General features: G+C 31.4%; 1 protein-coding gene across 2 annotated transcripts in view; it reads left to right on the top strand.

Moving 5' to 3' along the window:
• The window catches only part of atp1a2a (ATPase Na+/K+ transporting subunit alpha 2a), a 52,494-nt gene that overhangs the window by 16,814 nt on the left and 20,770 nt on the right, over positions 1–14,910 (top strand). For both annotated transcript variants that reach the window (XR_015477917.1, NM_131683.1), the window contains 6 exon segments: positions 1,980–2,248; positions 4,372–4,570; positions 8,311–8,420; positions 10,920–11,054; positions 11,186–11,265; positions 12,925–13,034. Coding sequence is in view for 1 of the 2 variants with exons in the window: in NM_131683.1 (NP_571758.1) it covers positions 1,980–2,248; positions 4,372–4,570; positions 8,311–8,420; positions 10,920–11,054; positions 11,186–11,265; positions 12,925–13,034 (903 nt within the window). In the remaining variant the exon portion in view is untranslated.

The following is a 14,910-nucleotide window of genomic DNA, read 5'->3' as shown; positions in this document are numbered from 1 at the left end:
ACTGATTATTTTTCAACTTTCAAAGTCCATTTTATCAGAAATTTCAAACAATAAATGATATTGTGTTAGCCTACCTCTATGTATAATGGTGACTAATTAGTTCATGCATATATTTAAATCAATCTCTTTTGAAGTAGCTACAAAAACTTTGTAAAGTAATTAACTTTAACAACAGATTGGACTTAAAACCAAATTCATATATATATACATACAGAACTATTAGCCCCCCTGAATAATTAACCCCCTGTTTATTTTTCACCCAATTTCTGTTTAAAGAAGAGAAGATTTCTTTCAACACAGTTCTTAACATAATTGTTTTAATAACTCATTTCTAATTTTTCAAGACACTTCTATACAGCTTAAAGTGACATTTAAAGGCTTAACTAGGTTAATTAGGTTAACTAGGCAGGTTAGGGTAATTAGGCAAGTTATTCTATAACTATGGTTTGTTCAGTAGACAATCGGGGGGGAAAGTAGCTCAAATGGGCTAATATTTTTGACCCTAAAATTGTTTTGAAAAAATTAAATGCTGCTTTTATTATAGCCAAAATAAAACAAATAACACTTTTACCGAAAGAAAAAAATATTATCAGACATACTGTGAAAATGTCCTTGCTCTGTTAAAAATTTAAAATTAAAAAAAAAAAAAATTAAGTCTCTGGTTAATTAAAAATTAATTAAAAAATTAATTAATTAAAAATTATATATGTATATATATGTATATATATATATATATATATATATATATATATATATATATATATATATATATATATATATATATATATATATATATATGTGTGTGTATATATATATATATATATATATATATATATATATATATATATATATATATATATATATATATATATATATATATATATATATATATATATATATATATATATATATATACACAGTATATATATATACATACATACATACATATTTACACAGTTGAAATCAGAATTATTAGCCCCCCTTTAATTTTTTTTCTTTTATATGTAAAACGGAGTGATGCGGTGGCACAGTGGGTAGCGCTTTCCAAAAAATTGGGCACCCCTCTGTGGCTGCATAATAGTGTGCTCTTTCTGTATAAGTGAATATCACAATGAAATGGCTTTCAGAAAGCTAGATAATGTCATGTTTTTCACACAGAAACACATAGTGTAACAGTACTGAGATGTGTGAAATTAAATTGAAATTGAAAAATTGAACATGACCTCTCTGGACAGAAAATTAAAGCATGGACCAATTGCTTGCATTTTTAAATGTCTATAAATCTAGTTTAATCCTGCCCCTTTTTACTGCACCGTACAACAGAATTTTGCACGCACAAACTCTAATGTGACTTCAGCTTAACATGTCCAAACAGAATATATATATATATATATATATATATATATATATATATATATATATATATATATATATATATATATATATATATATATATATATATATATATATATATATATATATATATTATACTTAAAAGATATTTATTTAAAGATATGCATGTATTAATTAGTCACCACTATATATAGAGGTGGGCTAACATAATATCATTTATTTTTCACAATTCCTGATAAAATGGACTTTAAAACTTAAAAAATATAAGAATTATAAAACCCACAGTTCCTGTGATTATTGCATATGAGATGTGCTACTGTATATAAGGCTTAGTGATATTTTAATAGTAGCTGGCATAAACAGCTACTGAAAGGTTGATCTTGCATTTAAGAATGAACATACACTGAAAAAAATTATTAATTGGATTTACCACATTTTTTAAGATAAGTGGTTGCAAACAATTTACAAGGCTTAATTTAAACAGGCAAAATGCATTTAGTAATGTTCAACTTAATTTGTTTGTTTTATTAAGCCTATATAAATTGTTTACAAAGACACAAACCGAAAGACCAGTACCGTTTTTTTATTTACAACATTAATTGGTTCATTTTATTTTACATGTGCAGGTACAGCCCACGGCATCGTGATTGCTACAGGCGATCATACAGTGATGGGCCGCATTGCGACTTTGGCATCTGGTCTGGAAGTGGGTCAAACTCCCATCAACATGGAGATCGAGCACTTCATTCACATCATCACAGGGGTGGCCATCTTTCTAGGCATGTCCTTCTTCATCCTGTCCATCATTCTGGGCTACACCTGGCTGGAGGCCGTTATCTTCCTCATCGGCATCATTGTCGCTAATGTCCCTGAGGGTCTGCTGGCTACTGTCACAGTAAGACACACATATATTATTCATACACACCACACTTTAAATGTTTGGGGTCAGTAAGATTTTCTGACATACTTTCAGAAAGTGTGCGTTAAATTGATTAAAAGTGAAAGCAAACACAGTTATATTATGAAAGTAGGGCTGACAAGTGATATCTTAGTGAATTGTGATATAATTTATGCCGATACAATTCCATCCGATGATTTAACAGGTTTATTTGGATTGACTGGGGGGATTTTGTAGAGGAGTAAATCTCAAATAATATATAACACATAAATTACAAGCATAGATGAATAAAATATAGTTAAGATAAAAGTCAATTATAGTTTTCAGGTATTCACTGTTCAGGTACAAATATTGAAGAATCAACACTGCATAGTCTTCATTGTATATTATTTAATCTTTATTAAAGTTACAAAAAAATTCTTGTGAACAGATGTTTTAAAATTAGAAATATTGAAGTGTTCACACAGTCACATTCCTTAAAGGAACAGTTCACTGAAAGATTACTGACTATTTACTCACACTTCACATGTTTCAATACTATAGGAGTTATTCAATTATATTCTTTTTGTGTTCATCAAAAAAACAACTCATAAATGTTTGAAACAAGTGAACTATCACTTAAAAATGTTTGCAGATAATAAATGTTTACTTCATTATGATTAAACTCTATATTAAACTATAATCCCAACATTGCATATCCTGCGATGTGACCATACCAGATGCACACATTTCGATAACGATGCTGAAACGATATATTATGCAGCCCTAACTTGAATATAGGTTAGTTGTTTTTACTTCTTTGGTCACACTTTACAATGAGGTTCATTAGTTAATGTTAAGTAATGCATTTACTAACATGAACAAACAATGAACAATACATTAACTACAGTATTTATTCATGTTATTAAACGTTACAATGAAAATACAGTTGTTTATTGTTAGTTTATGTTAACTCATGGTGCATTAACTAATGTTAACAAGCACGGACTTGAATGTTAATAATGAATTAGTAAATGTTCAATTATAGTTAATAAATGCTAAACAATTGTTGTTCATGATTAGTTCATGTTAGTAAATGCATTAACTAATGAACCTTATTGTAAAGTGTTACCACTTCTTTTCTGTCCTTGGCCAAAAACCTGCTCTCACATTGCTGTTTAGGCATTATCAAAATCAATTTTACATAGATATAAAAACTAATTTAAACAACATAGATTGTTGTGTGTTCTATGATATGCTGTATTGTTTTTCTTATTGTTTACCATGTATATGTAGACATTACATGAAACATTACGTCATGAAAATGTACTTGAAAGTTCTGGAAAAGTCTTGGAAAAGTCATGGAATTTTTGTGGTAAAAATGTGTATGAACCCTGATAATAGTTGTAACTCATTTCTAATAACTGATTTATTTTGTCATTCCCATGATGACAGTACATAATATTTGACTAGATATTTTTTAAGATATTAGGATTCAGCTTAAAGCGACATTTAAAGGCTAAACTAGGTTAATTAGGCAAGTTAGGGTAATTAGGCAAATCGTATAATAGTGGTTTGTTCTGTAGACTATATAAAAAAGGGGGCTAATAATTTTTTTTTATTATTAAAACTGGTTTTATTCAAGCTGAAACAAGACAAATTTTTAGACAAAAACTTTCTCCAGAAGAATAAATATTATAGGAAACACTATAAAAAATATCATTCGGGAAATATTTAAAAAAGAAAACAAATTCACAGAAGGGCATATAATTTTGACTTCAACTGTACATGCAAACTGTCATATATCAGATATCTGGACGATGCAAAATTAAATTTTAAACAACAATCATATTTTATTATATCTTTTTAATCAAATTAATCCAGTTCACATGAGCAAATGAGACCTTTTTAAAAAAACGTACAGACCCCAAAACTTTTAAATGCTTTTATATACACCCACAGACTGAAGGTTTTGTTCACGTCCTTTCATTCTTTCCAGTCTTTTATCCTTCTCTCTTTGTCAAGACTCCGTCTTCCATTGACTTCTAAAACCCCACAAAAGCACGTTTCAAAGGCAGAAAGACCATAAAACAGCATTGCCTTTCAGCCTGTGTCCTTTAACACCAGTCAATCTCTCTCAGGTCTGCTTGACTCTGACAGCAAAGCGTATGGCTCGCAAAAACTGCCTGGTGAAGAATCTGGAAGCTGTGGAGACTTTGGGTTCCACCTCCACCATCTGCTCGGATAAAACTGGGACCCTGACTCAGAACCGGATGACCGTCGCTCACATGTGGTTTGACAACCAGATTCACGAGGCCGACACCACTGAGGATCAATCAGGTCAGCATGCTTTAAGGTCCACAGACATCTCGAGTGAACATTGCAAGGGCTATTCATGCTTCAAATTGTTTCATTCTGAAGCCTGGGCAAGCAAAATCCTGGGCTATCTAGTTTCACGGTTTACTCTGGAGGCGTTTCACATTGCCACAATGGATTTTTTTTCCCGATCTTTTTACTGACATTTTAATCAATAAAACAACTATTTCAAAAAGATTTGAAAAACAGAGAGAAATTATCTTTGCTCCAACAGAGCCCCACTGCCCTACTGCACTGCTTCTAGACAATATGCAACATAGGCTCATTCTGAAAACGTATCCCTATATACATTTCTGGAGATTGCAAATTATGTAGCCAGACGTACAGCATGTATGGCTGTATTTCATCTTTAAAGCCAACACTAGAGTGCGATATGACGTCGTTATTTTTAACAAACGGCTTTGCTGCTGTTACCAGTTTGTCCAGTTAGCTTGCCATGTACGTCGGTGGACTTGAGTTGTAGAGACGAGTTGACCACAATGACGGGGTCAATTCGAGTTTGGCGAAGAATGGTTCCAGAAAACAGGCAAGACTAAAACAGAAGCCAAAAAAATTATATAAACAAATAAATAACAGGGTGAGAATGTCGTAAAATCTGAAAACAGTAAAAATCAGACAAGGACTTTTTTTTCTGGATTGCTTTTTAAAACTGTTGGCTGTGTTTAGGAAAGTGGGTGGGCGGGTCAATTGGTGCTTTTGAAAACACTTGGTTTGGTTTAGGGAAGGAGGAAGGTGGGTCAGTCGATTGCTCAGTCAGTCAGTTAGTCGAAGGCGACCTCTGGTGGATTTACGCAAGAACAGCAGGTGAGAGAAGTTTCACTCGGGAGGGAAATTTGAGATCTGAAAAATGTATACACAGCGGCCTCTGGTGGATTTGTGTAAACAAAAACTGCAAATAAAAAAATAAACGTAGCTCCTTGGACATATTTAGCGGTTTCCAGAAATGTACTGTATATACGGGTATGTCTTCAGAATGAGCCTGGGTTGACAAGTAGATACAAGTTCAGTCATTTATTGTACATGTGTATAATATAAATCACAATAGGCTAAAAGATCAAATAAAGATATCAAACATAGACGAAAATTTTAAAAAATGGAGGGAAGAAAAAAAGTGAGAAACAAATAAACAACAGCCAAATCTCAAATAATAATTGTGGATCCAATTGCCCACAATGCATTTTGTAACGCATTTTATGAAGCAGGTTTTATTATTATTATTATTTTTTACTTTTTATTTATATGTGAAATATTTATTTACCCAAGAATAAAAAATGGTGCTTAGAATGGTGAAAGTTCATTGTTTAAAACACAATTGTGTCTGAAATACTGCTCCAAAATAACAAAAACAAAACAAAAACAAACATAAAAGCAGTAGTTTATCTATGTACTATATTCAGGGTGGAAATTACAGGGGTATTTGTCAGCCCTAATTAATGCTTGATTTACCCCCTGAAGAACATCAGAACTAGATGTGTGATGGTATCGGGAAAATCATAATAATAATAAAATAATATAGATGTAAATTTGACCCCATATAATGGTTTATGTCATTGACAATGAATGATTGCACCTAGCAGAGATGTGGGAAAATATTCAGTCCGTGCGGTCTGAAACAGGCACACTGTAAGTGTTTAAAAGACACCTTTTTTGTAAATTAGGTGTTTGTGTCTCCATATAGCCTACATATTGTTAGATTCCACAGAAGATCATAAAGCACTGTTTATTTCATGGGTATCTTTGTTCTGCTGAATTTATCAGAGCTGAAAATCCTTGAATTTTCATCTTGTGTTATCAAGTTTTAAAATGTCCTTCGATGTTGGATAAAGTGCTTGAAATGGAATATGCTTAAATAAAAATTTTATTATAATTAATAATAAAATAAAATAAAATAAAATAAATGTTAATAAAGATAGTAAATGACAGTAATTCAATGGTGGGTTTGGGGCAAACATGCCACCACAAATTTACTATACTGCACTATACTATACTATACTATACTATACTATACTCTACTCTACTCTACTCTACTATACTATACTATACTATACTATACTATACGATAGAACGGAAAAATAGTATCTAATATAATGTGATGATGTATATGTATGTACAACGGGGAAAACTGGACATGTCATGTTTTTTTTTACTTGAGTCAGATTTTTAATTGAGTCAGATTTAAAACAAAAACAAAACAAAAAATCTGAAAAAAAGAGTTGTGTGTAATAATAACAATGGAATGACACAAGGAAAAAGTGATGAAATGTAATTAATAATTTGTAAAAGGCTTTTTTGTTGATGGCAGCTTAAAGACGCCTCTCATATGGAGAATGAACTCGCATGAATTGCTCAGGTGTGAGTTTTTTTTCAGATAGTGTAATAATCATGATGGTTCTGTGGGTCACGTCTATTAAATCTGAGCGTTTTAAAATGCTCTATTGGATTCAAGTCTGGAGATTGGCTGGGCCATTCTACAGCTTGATTTTCTTCCACTGAAAGCATTTGAAGTTTCCTTGGCTGTGTTTTAGATCATCGTCTTGCTGAAATGTCCACTCTGGTTTCATCTTCATCTTCCTGCTAATGTGGATGTTGGACTGAAGCAGCTAATAATAATTTATAATGAGGAAGGGCAGAGGGTTGCTGAATAACTACTGAGAGATTTCAGCTGCTGTCTGGGCTTTCACTGCCTTACTATACCTCCCTTTCCTCATGTCTTCTATACCTTTTCACTGCATCGTTTTATTTTGTTACACATAACTTCATTTATAATCAAATTAGTTTAGTTTTTCTGCATATATGGATTTTTTTGGTTATTACCAACATTTAGTGAAAATTTCAAGTCAGTAGCACCTTTATAAATACGTTTTCTGAGAAAAATGGTGACGTGTTCAATACTTATTTTCCCCATTATGAATATGTAACTTGCCACACTTGTAAAGTCCTGGAAAAGTTAGAAGATAGACCTGAAAAGTTCTTCAATTGGACTTTAGAAAAGGTGTAAGAACCATGATTCATCTATGCTTGTAATTTGTTTATTATATCTTATGCAGATGCACTCCCCTACAAAGTCATCCCAATTCATTTTAAATCATGATTTTTTTCCAAATTGAATTCATTAAGTCACCTTGTAAAATTCTATTCATATTTCAATATATATCGAAGGAAAACTAAATAATGCAATGGGATTTCTCCCCAATATCATGCAGCCATAAACTAAATGCATTTCAGAAGTCCGGTTTCTCAACTGAGTGGTATTACAGTGGTTAAAACATTATTAAAGGGAAAGATGAATAATGACATAATGAATCATGACAGATGTATTTCACATGCACTCTGAGCAGTTGTGGCAAGACCTGTATTTGCTTTCAGTGTGGACCAGTGTTATTGTAATAGTTTGTAATAGATGTAATAGTTTTTTTAAGAAAACCTGCTCTATAATGTAAGCTTTCAGAGTCAATTAAAATTCCCGATCACAGTTGTGGTGGCCATTGTGTCTTCTTTGAGTGAGGCACTTTACCCATAATCCTCCAGAGACACCGTTCTTGTAATTAGCACACTTTTAGTCGGCTTTGACTGGGCTAAATGGCAGTGTTTTCGACATCTTTTGAACATTCCCAGTGATATTGTCCTCTTGATCTCTTCATATATCAGTTTGAGCACACTTGACCAAACCTTTTCTTCTCTTCTGTCTGGCTCTGTGTGTGTAGGTTGTGACTTTGATAAAAGCTCTCCCACCTGGTTCTCTCTGTCTCGAGTGGGGGGGCTTTGTAATCGTGCTGTTTTCAAAGCAGGACAAGAGGAGATTCCTATACGCACGGTAAGGCACACAACCATTTTAATAGTGTCTTTTTGAAAGGAAATTATATTTTAACAAGGACACATTGAGTTAATCAAGCAGTAAAGACATGATCTGTTTTTAAAAGCACATCTGTTTTTAGATGTGAGCTCTTTTAGATAAGAGCTCTTTTCTGTGTTTTTAACAATATAACAGAAAAGAGCTCCCAACTTTACTTTAATGTTCTGAAATGTGAGAGACATATATATATATGGAAGAGACATATATATGGAAAGCAAAACAAATGAAAAACTACGAGTACAGTATACAGTACAAAGATTCTTACTTTTTGATGTCACCAATTTTTTAATATACAGTAAATAGAGTAAATACTGTACAGGTTACTTGCATTGTAGATGTATTGATTTGCATATAAAGCATTATGTTCACTTGAAAAAGACAGACTTGAAACTAGTCTCGTTTAAAGCAGTCTAGCGAGTAGCCAGTGCATTCTCTCTTTTGAACTTCCTAGCTAAACGCTAGCATTCACTTACAGCACCTTAGCAACTGCACCATAGATTCCCATTGTAAAAACTGGCATTGACTTAATATTGGACAAAATTTGTAAGGTTAAAACTGCATTAAACTGTTTTAGAGGCTTAAAGCTGGACTAGTTTAAAATGGTCTAGGAAGCGGTGACTAAGTGGTGACATTTTAACTTTTTAACCACATCCTACTAAACTATTTACAGCACTCTAGCTACTGCCCCATAGACTTCCATTGTAGACAAACATGTAGCATGATTATGATGTTAACAATATGCTAGTAACATACTAATAATAATAATTATAACATACTACTAATAATCAGGGCTTGAAAAGAACTTTTTTGATCATTAGCAACTGTGAATAGTAATTTTCCAACATTACTAGCCACTTACCATTTTCACCAGCCACAATTTTGATGTTGGGAAAATATATTTTATATGCACAAAATTGACCTTGGAATGAATGCTAAAATTACGTGATTTAAATGTGTTATGTCCACATGAGTCCTCATTCATTTAATGTTTTTGCGTGTTGTGACCTTGCAAAATGGTGATTTGCATGTGTTGGGGTTTCATAGTGTTACATTGCATTTAGTTTTATTTCACATGACTTTCTAGGGCTCAACAATGTAACATGCTAATGGTGCTAGTAACAGGCTAATCATGGTACGATCATGCTAATAATACTCACAACATGCTATTGACATCCCAAGCATTTTAACAAGATGTTAGTAACATGCTAATCATGCTAGAAACATTCTAGTAACATGCTAATCATGTTAGAAACGTAATTGCATGCTAATGTTAGAAACATGGAAATGCACACAACATTATATTCCAACAACATGCTAAGTAACATGTTAATCTGTTAAAACTTTTTTGTAACATGCTAATAATTCACACAACATTGTATTAAAATTTCGACCTTGTTAGCATGTTAGTAACATGCTAAAAATGCTAGTAACAGGCCAATGATGGTAACAACATGCTAATATGCACAACATGCTATTAATATTCCAACCATTTTAACAACATGCTAGTAGCATGCTAATCATGTTAGAAACTTACTTGTAACACGCTAATGTTAGAAACAAGGTAATGCACGTGTTCTATTAATATTCCAACCATATTAACAACATGTTAGTAACATGCTGATGCTAGTAACAGGCTAATCTTAGTAACAACATGCTAATAATACTCACAACATGCTATTAACATTTTAACAATGCTAACAGCATACTAAGTAACGTGTTAATCTGCTAACTTTTTTTGTAACATGCTAGTTATGCTTACAACATGCTAATAATTCTCACAGCATTCTATTATTATTTCAACCATGTTATCAACATGTTAGTAACATGCTAATAATGTTAGTAACAGGCTAATCATAGTAACAACATGTTAATAATACTCACTACATGCCATTGACATTCCAACCATGTTAACAACATGTTAATAACATGTTAATCACATTAGTAACATGCTAATCATGTTAGAAACTTACTTGTAAAATGATAATGTTAGAAGCATGGTAGCCTAATGGACACAACATTCTAATAACATCCCATCCATGCTAACAACATGTTAGTAACATGCTAATCATGCTAGAAACATGCTAATAATGCACACAACATGCTGATGAACCTGATAACATGTTTTTAATGTACTAATCATGCTAATAACATAATACTGATAAGTTATTCATGCTAAAATCATGATATTAACATGCTAATTATGTAATAATCATGCTAAGAACATACCAACAGCAATTATCATGCTAGCAATGTGCAAGTAACATGTTAGCCTTATCATGCTAACAACATTTCAGTAACTATTAATCATGTTAGATTGTAAACTGCTTCGAAACTCTTTTAAAGCTACTTCAATTTTCAAACTTTAGGATCTAGTTTAAGTTGTTATAAAAACTGACTTGATTGTTTTTAATATGTTGGTGTGGATGTAAAGATGCTCACTGTGAGTTTGTGTGTTTGTAGAGGGATACAGCAGGAGACGCCTCAGAATCTGCTCTGTTGAAGTGTGTGGAGATCTTGTCTGGCAATGTTGAGACTCTCAGAGAGAACAACCGGAAAGTGGCCGAAATTCCATTCAATTCAACTAACAAATACCAGGTATATCTTCAGGAAACCAAAATACGCGAAGCTTTGAAGATCTTTTACAAGCAGTTCATGTCGATGTCATACAGATATTGATTCAAATAATAAATAATCCCCATCCTTCTCTTTTTCTCTTTGTCTCTTAGCTGTCTATTCACGAGTTAGAAGACAGTCCTACTGGACACCTGCTGGTGATGAAAGGCGCTCCAGAGAGAATTTTGGACAGGTAATCCATACCTGGCCTGAATACAAGGAATCCATATATAGAGCATAAAGAATATCAGTCTGTAGCTGTGATGACTGAAGAAAGAGCATTATTAAATTTAATTTAATAGCTTTAAAGGGAGAGTTGACACAGATTAATATATATATATATATATATATATATATATATATATATATATATATATATATATATATATATATATATATATATATATATATATTTAAATATTTACATTTTTATTCGTCCATTTAGCAGATGACTTTTTTCCAAAGAAATGTCAAAATGAGGAAAATAAAAGCAGAAAAGCAGCGAAGTGTACTGTGTTAAGTCTCAGTTAGTTTAGCATTTTGTAATGTTTTTTATTTATATATTTTAACTTATTTCAATGAATGATGAACAAATAGATAGATATAGAATAGGAAACGCTCCTAAATATCCTCTTTTGTGTTTGACACAAGAAAAAAAGCTTAAAAATGACCATTTCTAAAACTAAATAAAAAGAAAAATTTTGAAAACAAATTTAAAATATGAATGAATACTGTAGTAGTAAGTAATACTGATATAACACTGGATTGTTGACAGACATTAATAAATTAATAACTGTGATGATTCATGGTAGATAAATTTCTATTTTTGATTATTAGCTTTTGTTGTTGTGGATCCATGGCTTCCTAATTTATCATGAATACATTTTATTATTTACTGCAGTGTTGATCTTAACCACAACTGAAAGTATTACAATTTGTTTCACTACACTGTAAAAATTACAACTTGCAAATTGTTAACTCAGTTTAAAATTTTAAGTTAGGTGGACATATTTTGAGCTCAGTGTTGAGTTTTCTCATGAACTGTTTGTTCAATGCAAATAATGAAATCTGTTGAGGAGACGTAAAAGTTTGATTTCTTCATTTACGTGTTTACTTCCTGCACTGTCAAACATAAAAATTTGAGTTAACATTTTAAAGCAAATGGTTGCAAAGTAATATAGATTTTTTTGAAACTTTAGTGATTGAAGTTGTGCCAATTATTATTATTAATTTTAATTGAGTTAAATCAACTTTAATCTTGACATAAACCAGCCTTTTCAGTCAACTTAAAAAAATTATTAAACGCGTCAACCACTGAGGTTAAATAAACTCTCGATTTATTTGCAGCCAGTTGCTTTAAAACTGTAATTTAACTCAACTTATTTATATTTGACACAACTTCAAACACTGTTGAACTGTCAAACAAGTTGAATAAACTCAAAATTGTTTTGCAGCTGGTTGCTTAAAATTTTTTAAGTTAACTCAACTTTTTTATTTTTTACAGTGTATTTGGAATTAAGCTGAATATAAAGTTATATATATATATATATATATATATATATATATATATATATATATATATATATATATATATATATATATATATATATGCAATAAATATAAATATATAATTCTAGAAAATTGTTATACATTAAAGTTAATATCTGAATCTTAAACTACAGTAAAAAGTAACATTAATGTATTAATAAACACCGTAACAGGATATAAATAATGCAAGAACAGACAAATATTTAATATCTATGATTATTCATAATACATCATAATTGCTCTTTTTTACATAAAGTCATGTTTTTATTCACTAACTGTGTTCACTGAATGATTGGTGATGTAGGTGCAGTACTATAATGATCAACGGAGAGGAATTCCCAATAGACGATGACTGGATGGATGCATTTCAGGGAGCCTACATGGAGCTGGGAGGACTGGGAGAAAGAGTTCTGGGTAAGTGTATCCCTCCTTTCATACTCAATTAATACTTCCAGCCATTCTTTACCTGTGAAAAAAGTATACTAAGTCAGTGTTTCTCAACCACATTGCTGAAGGACCACCAGCTCTGCACATTTTCTATGGCTGCGTCCCAAATAACCTACTATCTAGTAGGTACTGCATTTGAAATTGAATTTACTACTCGACAGTAAGAAAAGTACACTCTGTACAGTATTAATGCAAGTAGTATGAATGGAACTCAGATGTACTACATCCGCTGTCACATGACCTAACCGCGTCACTTGCTTCGATTCACTCCCGTTCATGGATTCTCGAATGCGCACTTCAGAATCTCGCCAGAAGTAGTAGGTCATCCGGGTACTTCTTGCATACTGTAGTATGTGATTTCGAACACAGTCTATGTCTCCTTTAACAAACACACCAGATTCAGATCATCAGCTTATTTGCAGAGACTAAAAGACCTGTAATGAGTGTGACAGACAAAGGAGACATCCAAAACATGCAGTACTGGTGGTCCTCCAGGAGCGTGGTTGAGAAACACTGCACTAAGTTGTATTGCAAATGTATTTTATTTTCAGTAGTACAATGCTTGTATACTAACAAAATTTTTTATAACTTTACATATAATAAAAGTGCATTATCACCATACTTTTATAACTTATCTATCTTTCTTATATGATATCTATCTTTACTCAATTTAACTTTTAACACATTTTTAAGAAATTGTAATTTGGTATATTTAAAAAAATTGTTTTGGAAAAATATAATAAAATGGAATGCGTTGCTTTTTTTACAAGTGTATTTATTTTGCATTCGATGTAAATATATTTTAGCATCATTTTTATTATGTGTTAAAAATTACCTTTGGATCAATGCATCAAAAGCTTACTTTCAAAGTATACGGTTAAACCTAATTTTTAGCATACTTTAAGGTTCATTTTATAGTATTTTTAACCATATTTTTCATCCAATTCAGCCTTCAGAAAGTAATACAACATGTGAAATGCATAAAAAAACATACTAAATCTACATTCAAAAAAATATGTTTGTTGTGTGTTTAAACTACTTCTGAAACAACACAATTCTTGAGGGTTTTTTGGGACAACTTAATTGTTTTATGTTCAATCCACTTAAATTTGTAAAAACTAACAAACTAACTTAATTCCTTCATAATGTTCCAACACAAATCGATTGTGTGAAACCCCATTTTATTTACAGTGTATACTCTACTAATTCTGATTTAAGTATTTGGCAACACTTAAGAATAACCATCCGTTATAACTAGTTAAAAGTCCATTAATAAATTGTTAAGAAAAGTTAATAGTTTGTTAATTATTTATAACTGTGCCTTATAGATAGCCAAAAGATAACTTACCAGCTGTTAGTTAACAAGTTGTAAATGACTTGGTAACTGTATTTTAATGATTTGTAACTATAGCAAATAAATTAGTAATAGATCATGAACAAGCTGTTGGTAAATTACTTACTAAAGACTTGTTAAGTATCAGTTAATAGCTTACATATGTTATTGGGCCGTTATTCTAAAGTTCCAACTATTCTTCATTTATGAACTTAGTAAATCTGGAATAGTTGCAACTTTAGATTACTGCCCAAATAACATACATAAGCAAATAACTAATATTAATATATGAACTCACACTTTACAGATCAGTTGTTCATAGTTTCTTCTAATAACACCAGTGAAACCTTTGTAGAACAGCAAATGGATGGAAAAAGTTCAAGCCACAGAAATTCGATGTGATTTTAAAAATGTTAAATGTTTTTATCCTACCTTGTTCCACTCATAGGCTTTTCTCTGTGCTATATTTTACCAAAGAAACTCCACAGATGAAATGTTGAACATTGTGTT

This window comes from Danio rerio, chromosome 2, assembly GCF_052040795.2.
Source record: "Danio rerio strain M-AB ecotype USA chromosome 2, GRCz13ab, whole genome shotgun sequence".
NCBI lineage: Eukaryota > Metazoa > Chordata > Actinopteri > Cypriniformes > Danionidae > Danio > Danio rerio.
The sequence above is the reverse complement of the archived record's forward strand: the minus strand, read 5'-3'. Positions and strand labels throughout refer to the sequence as shown.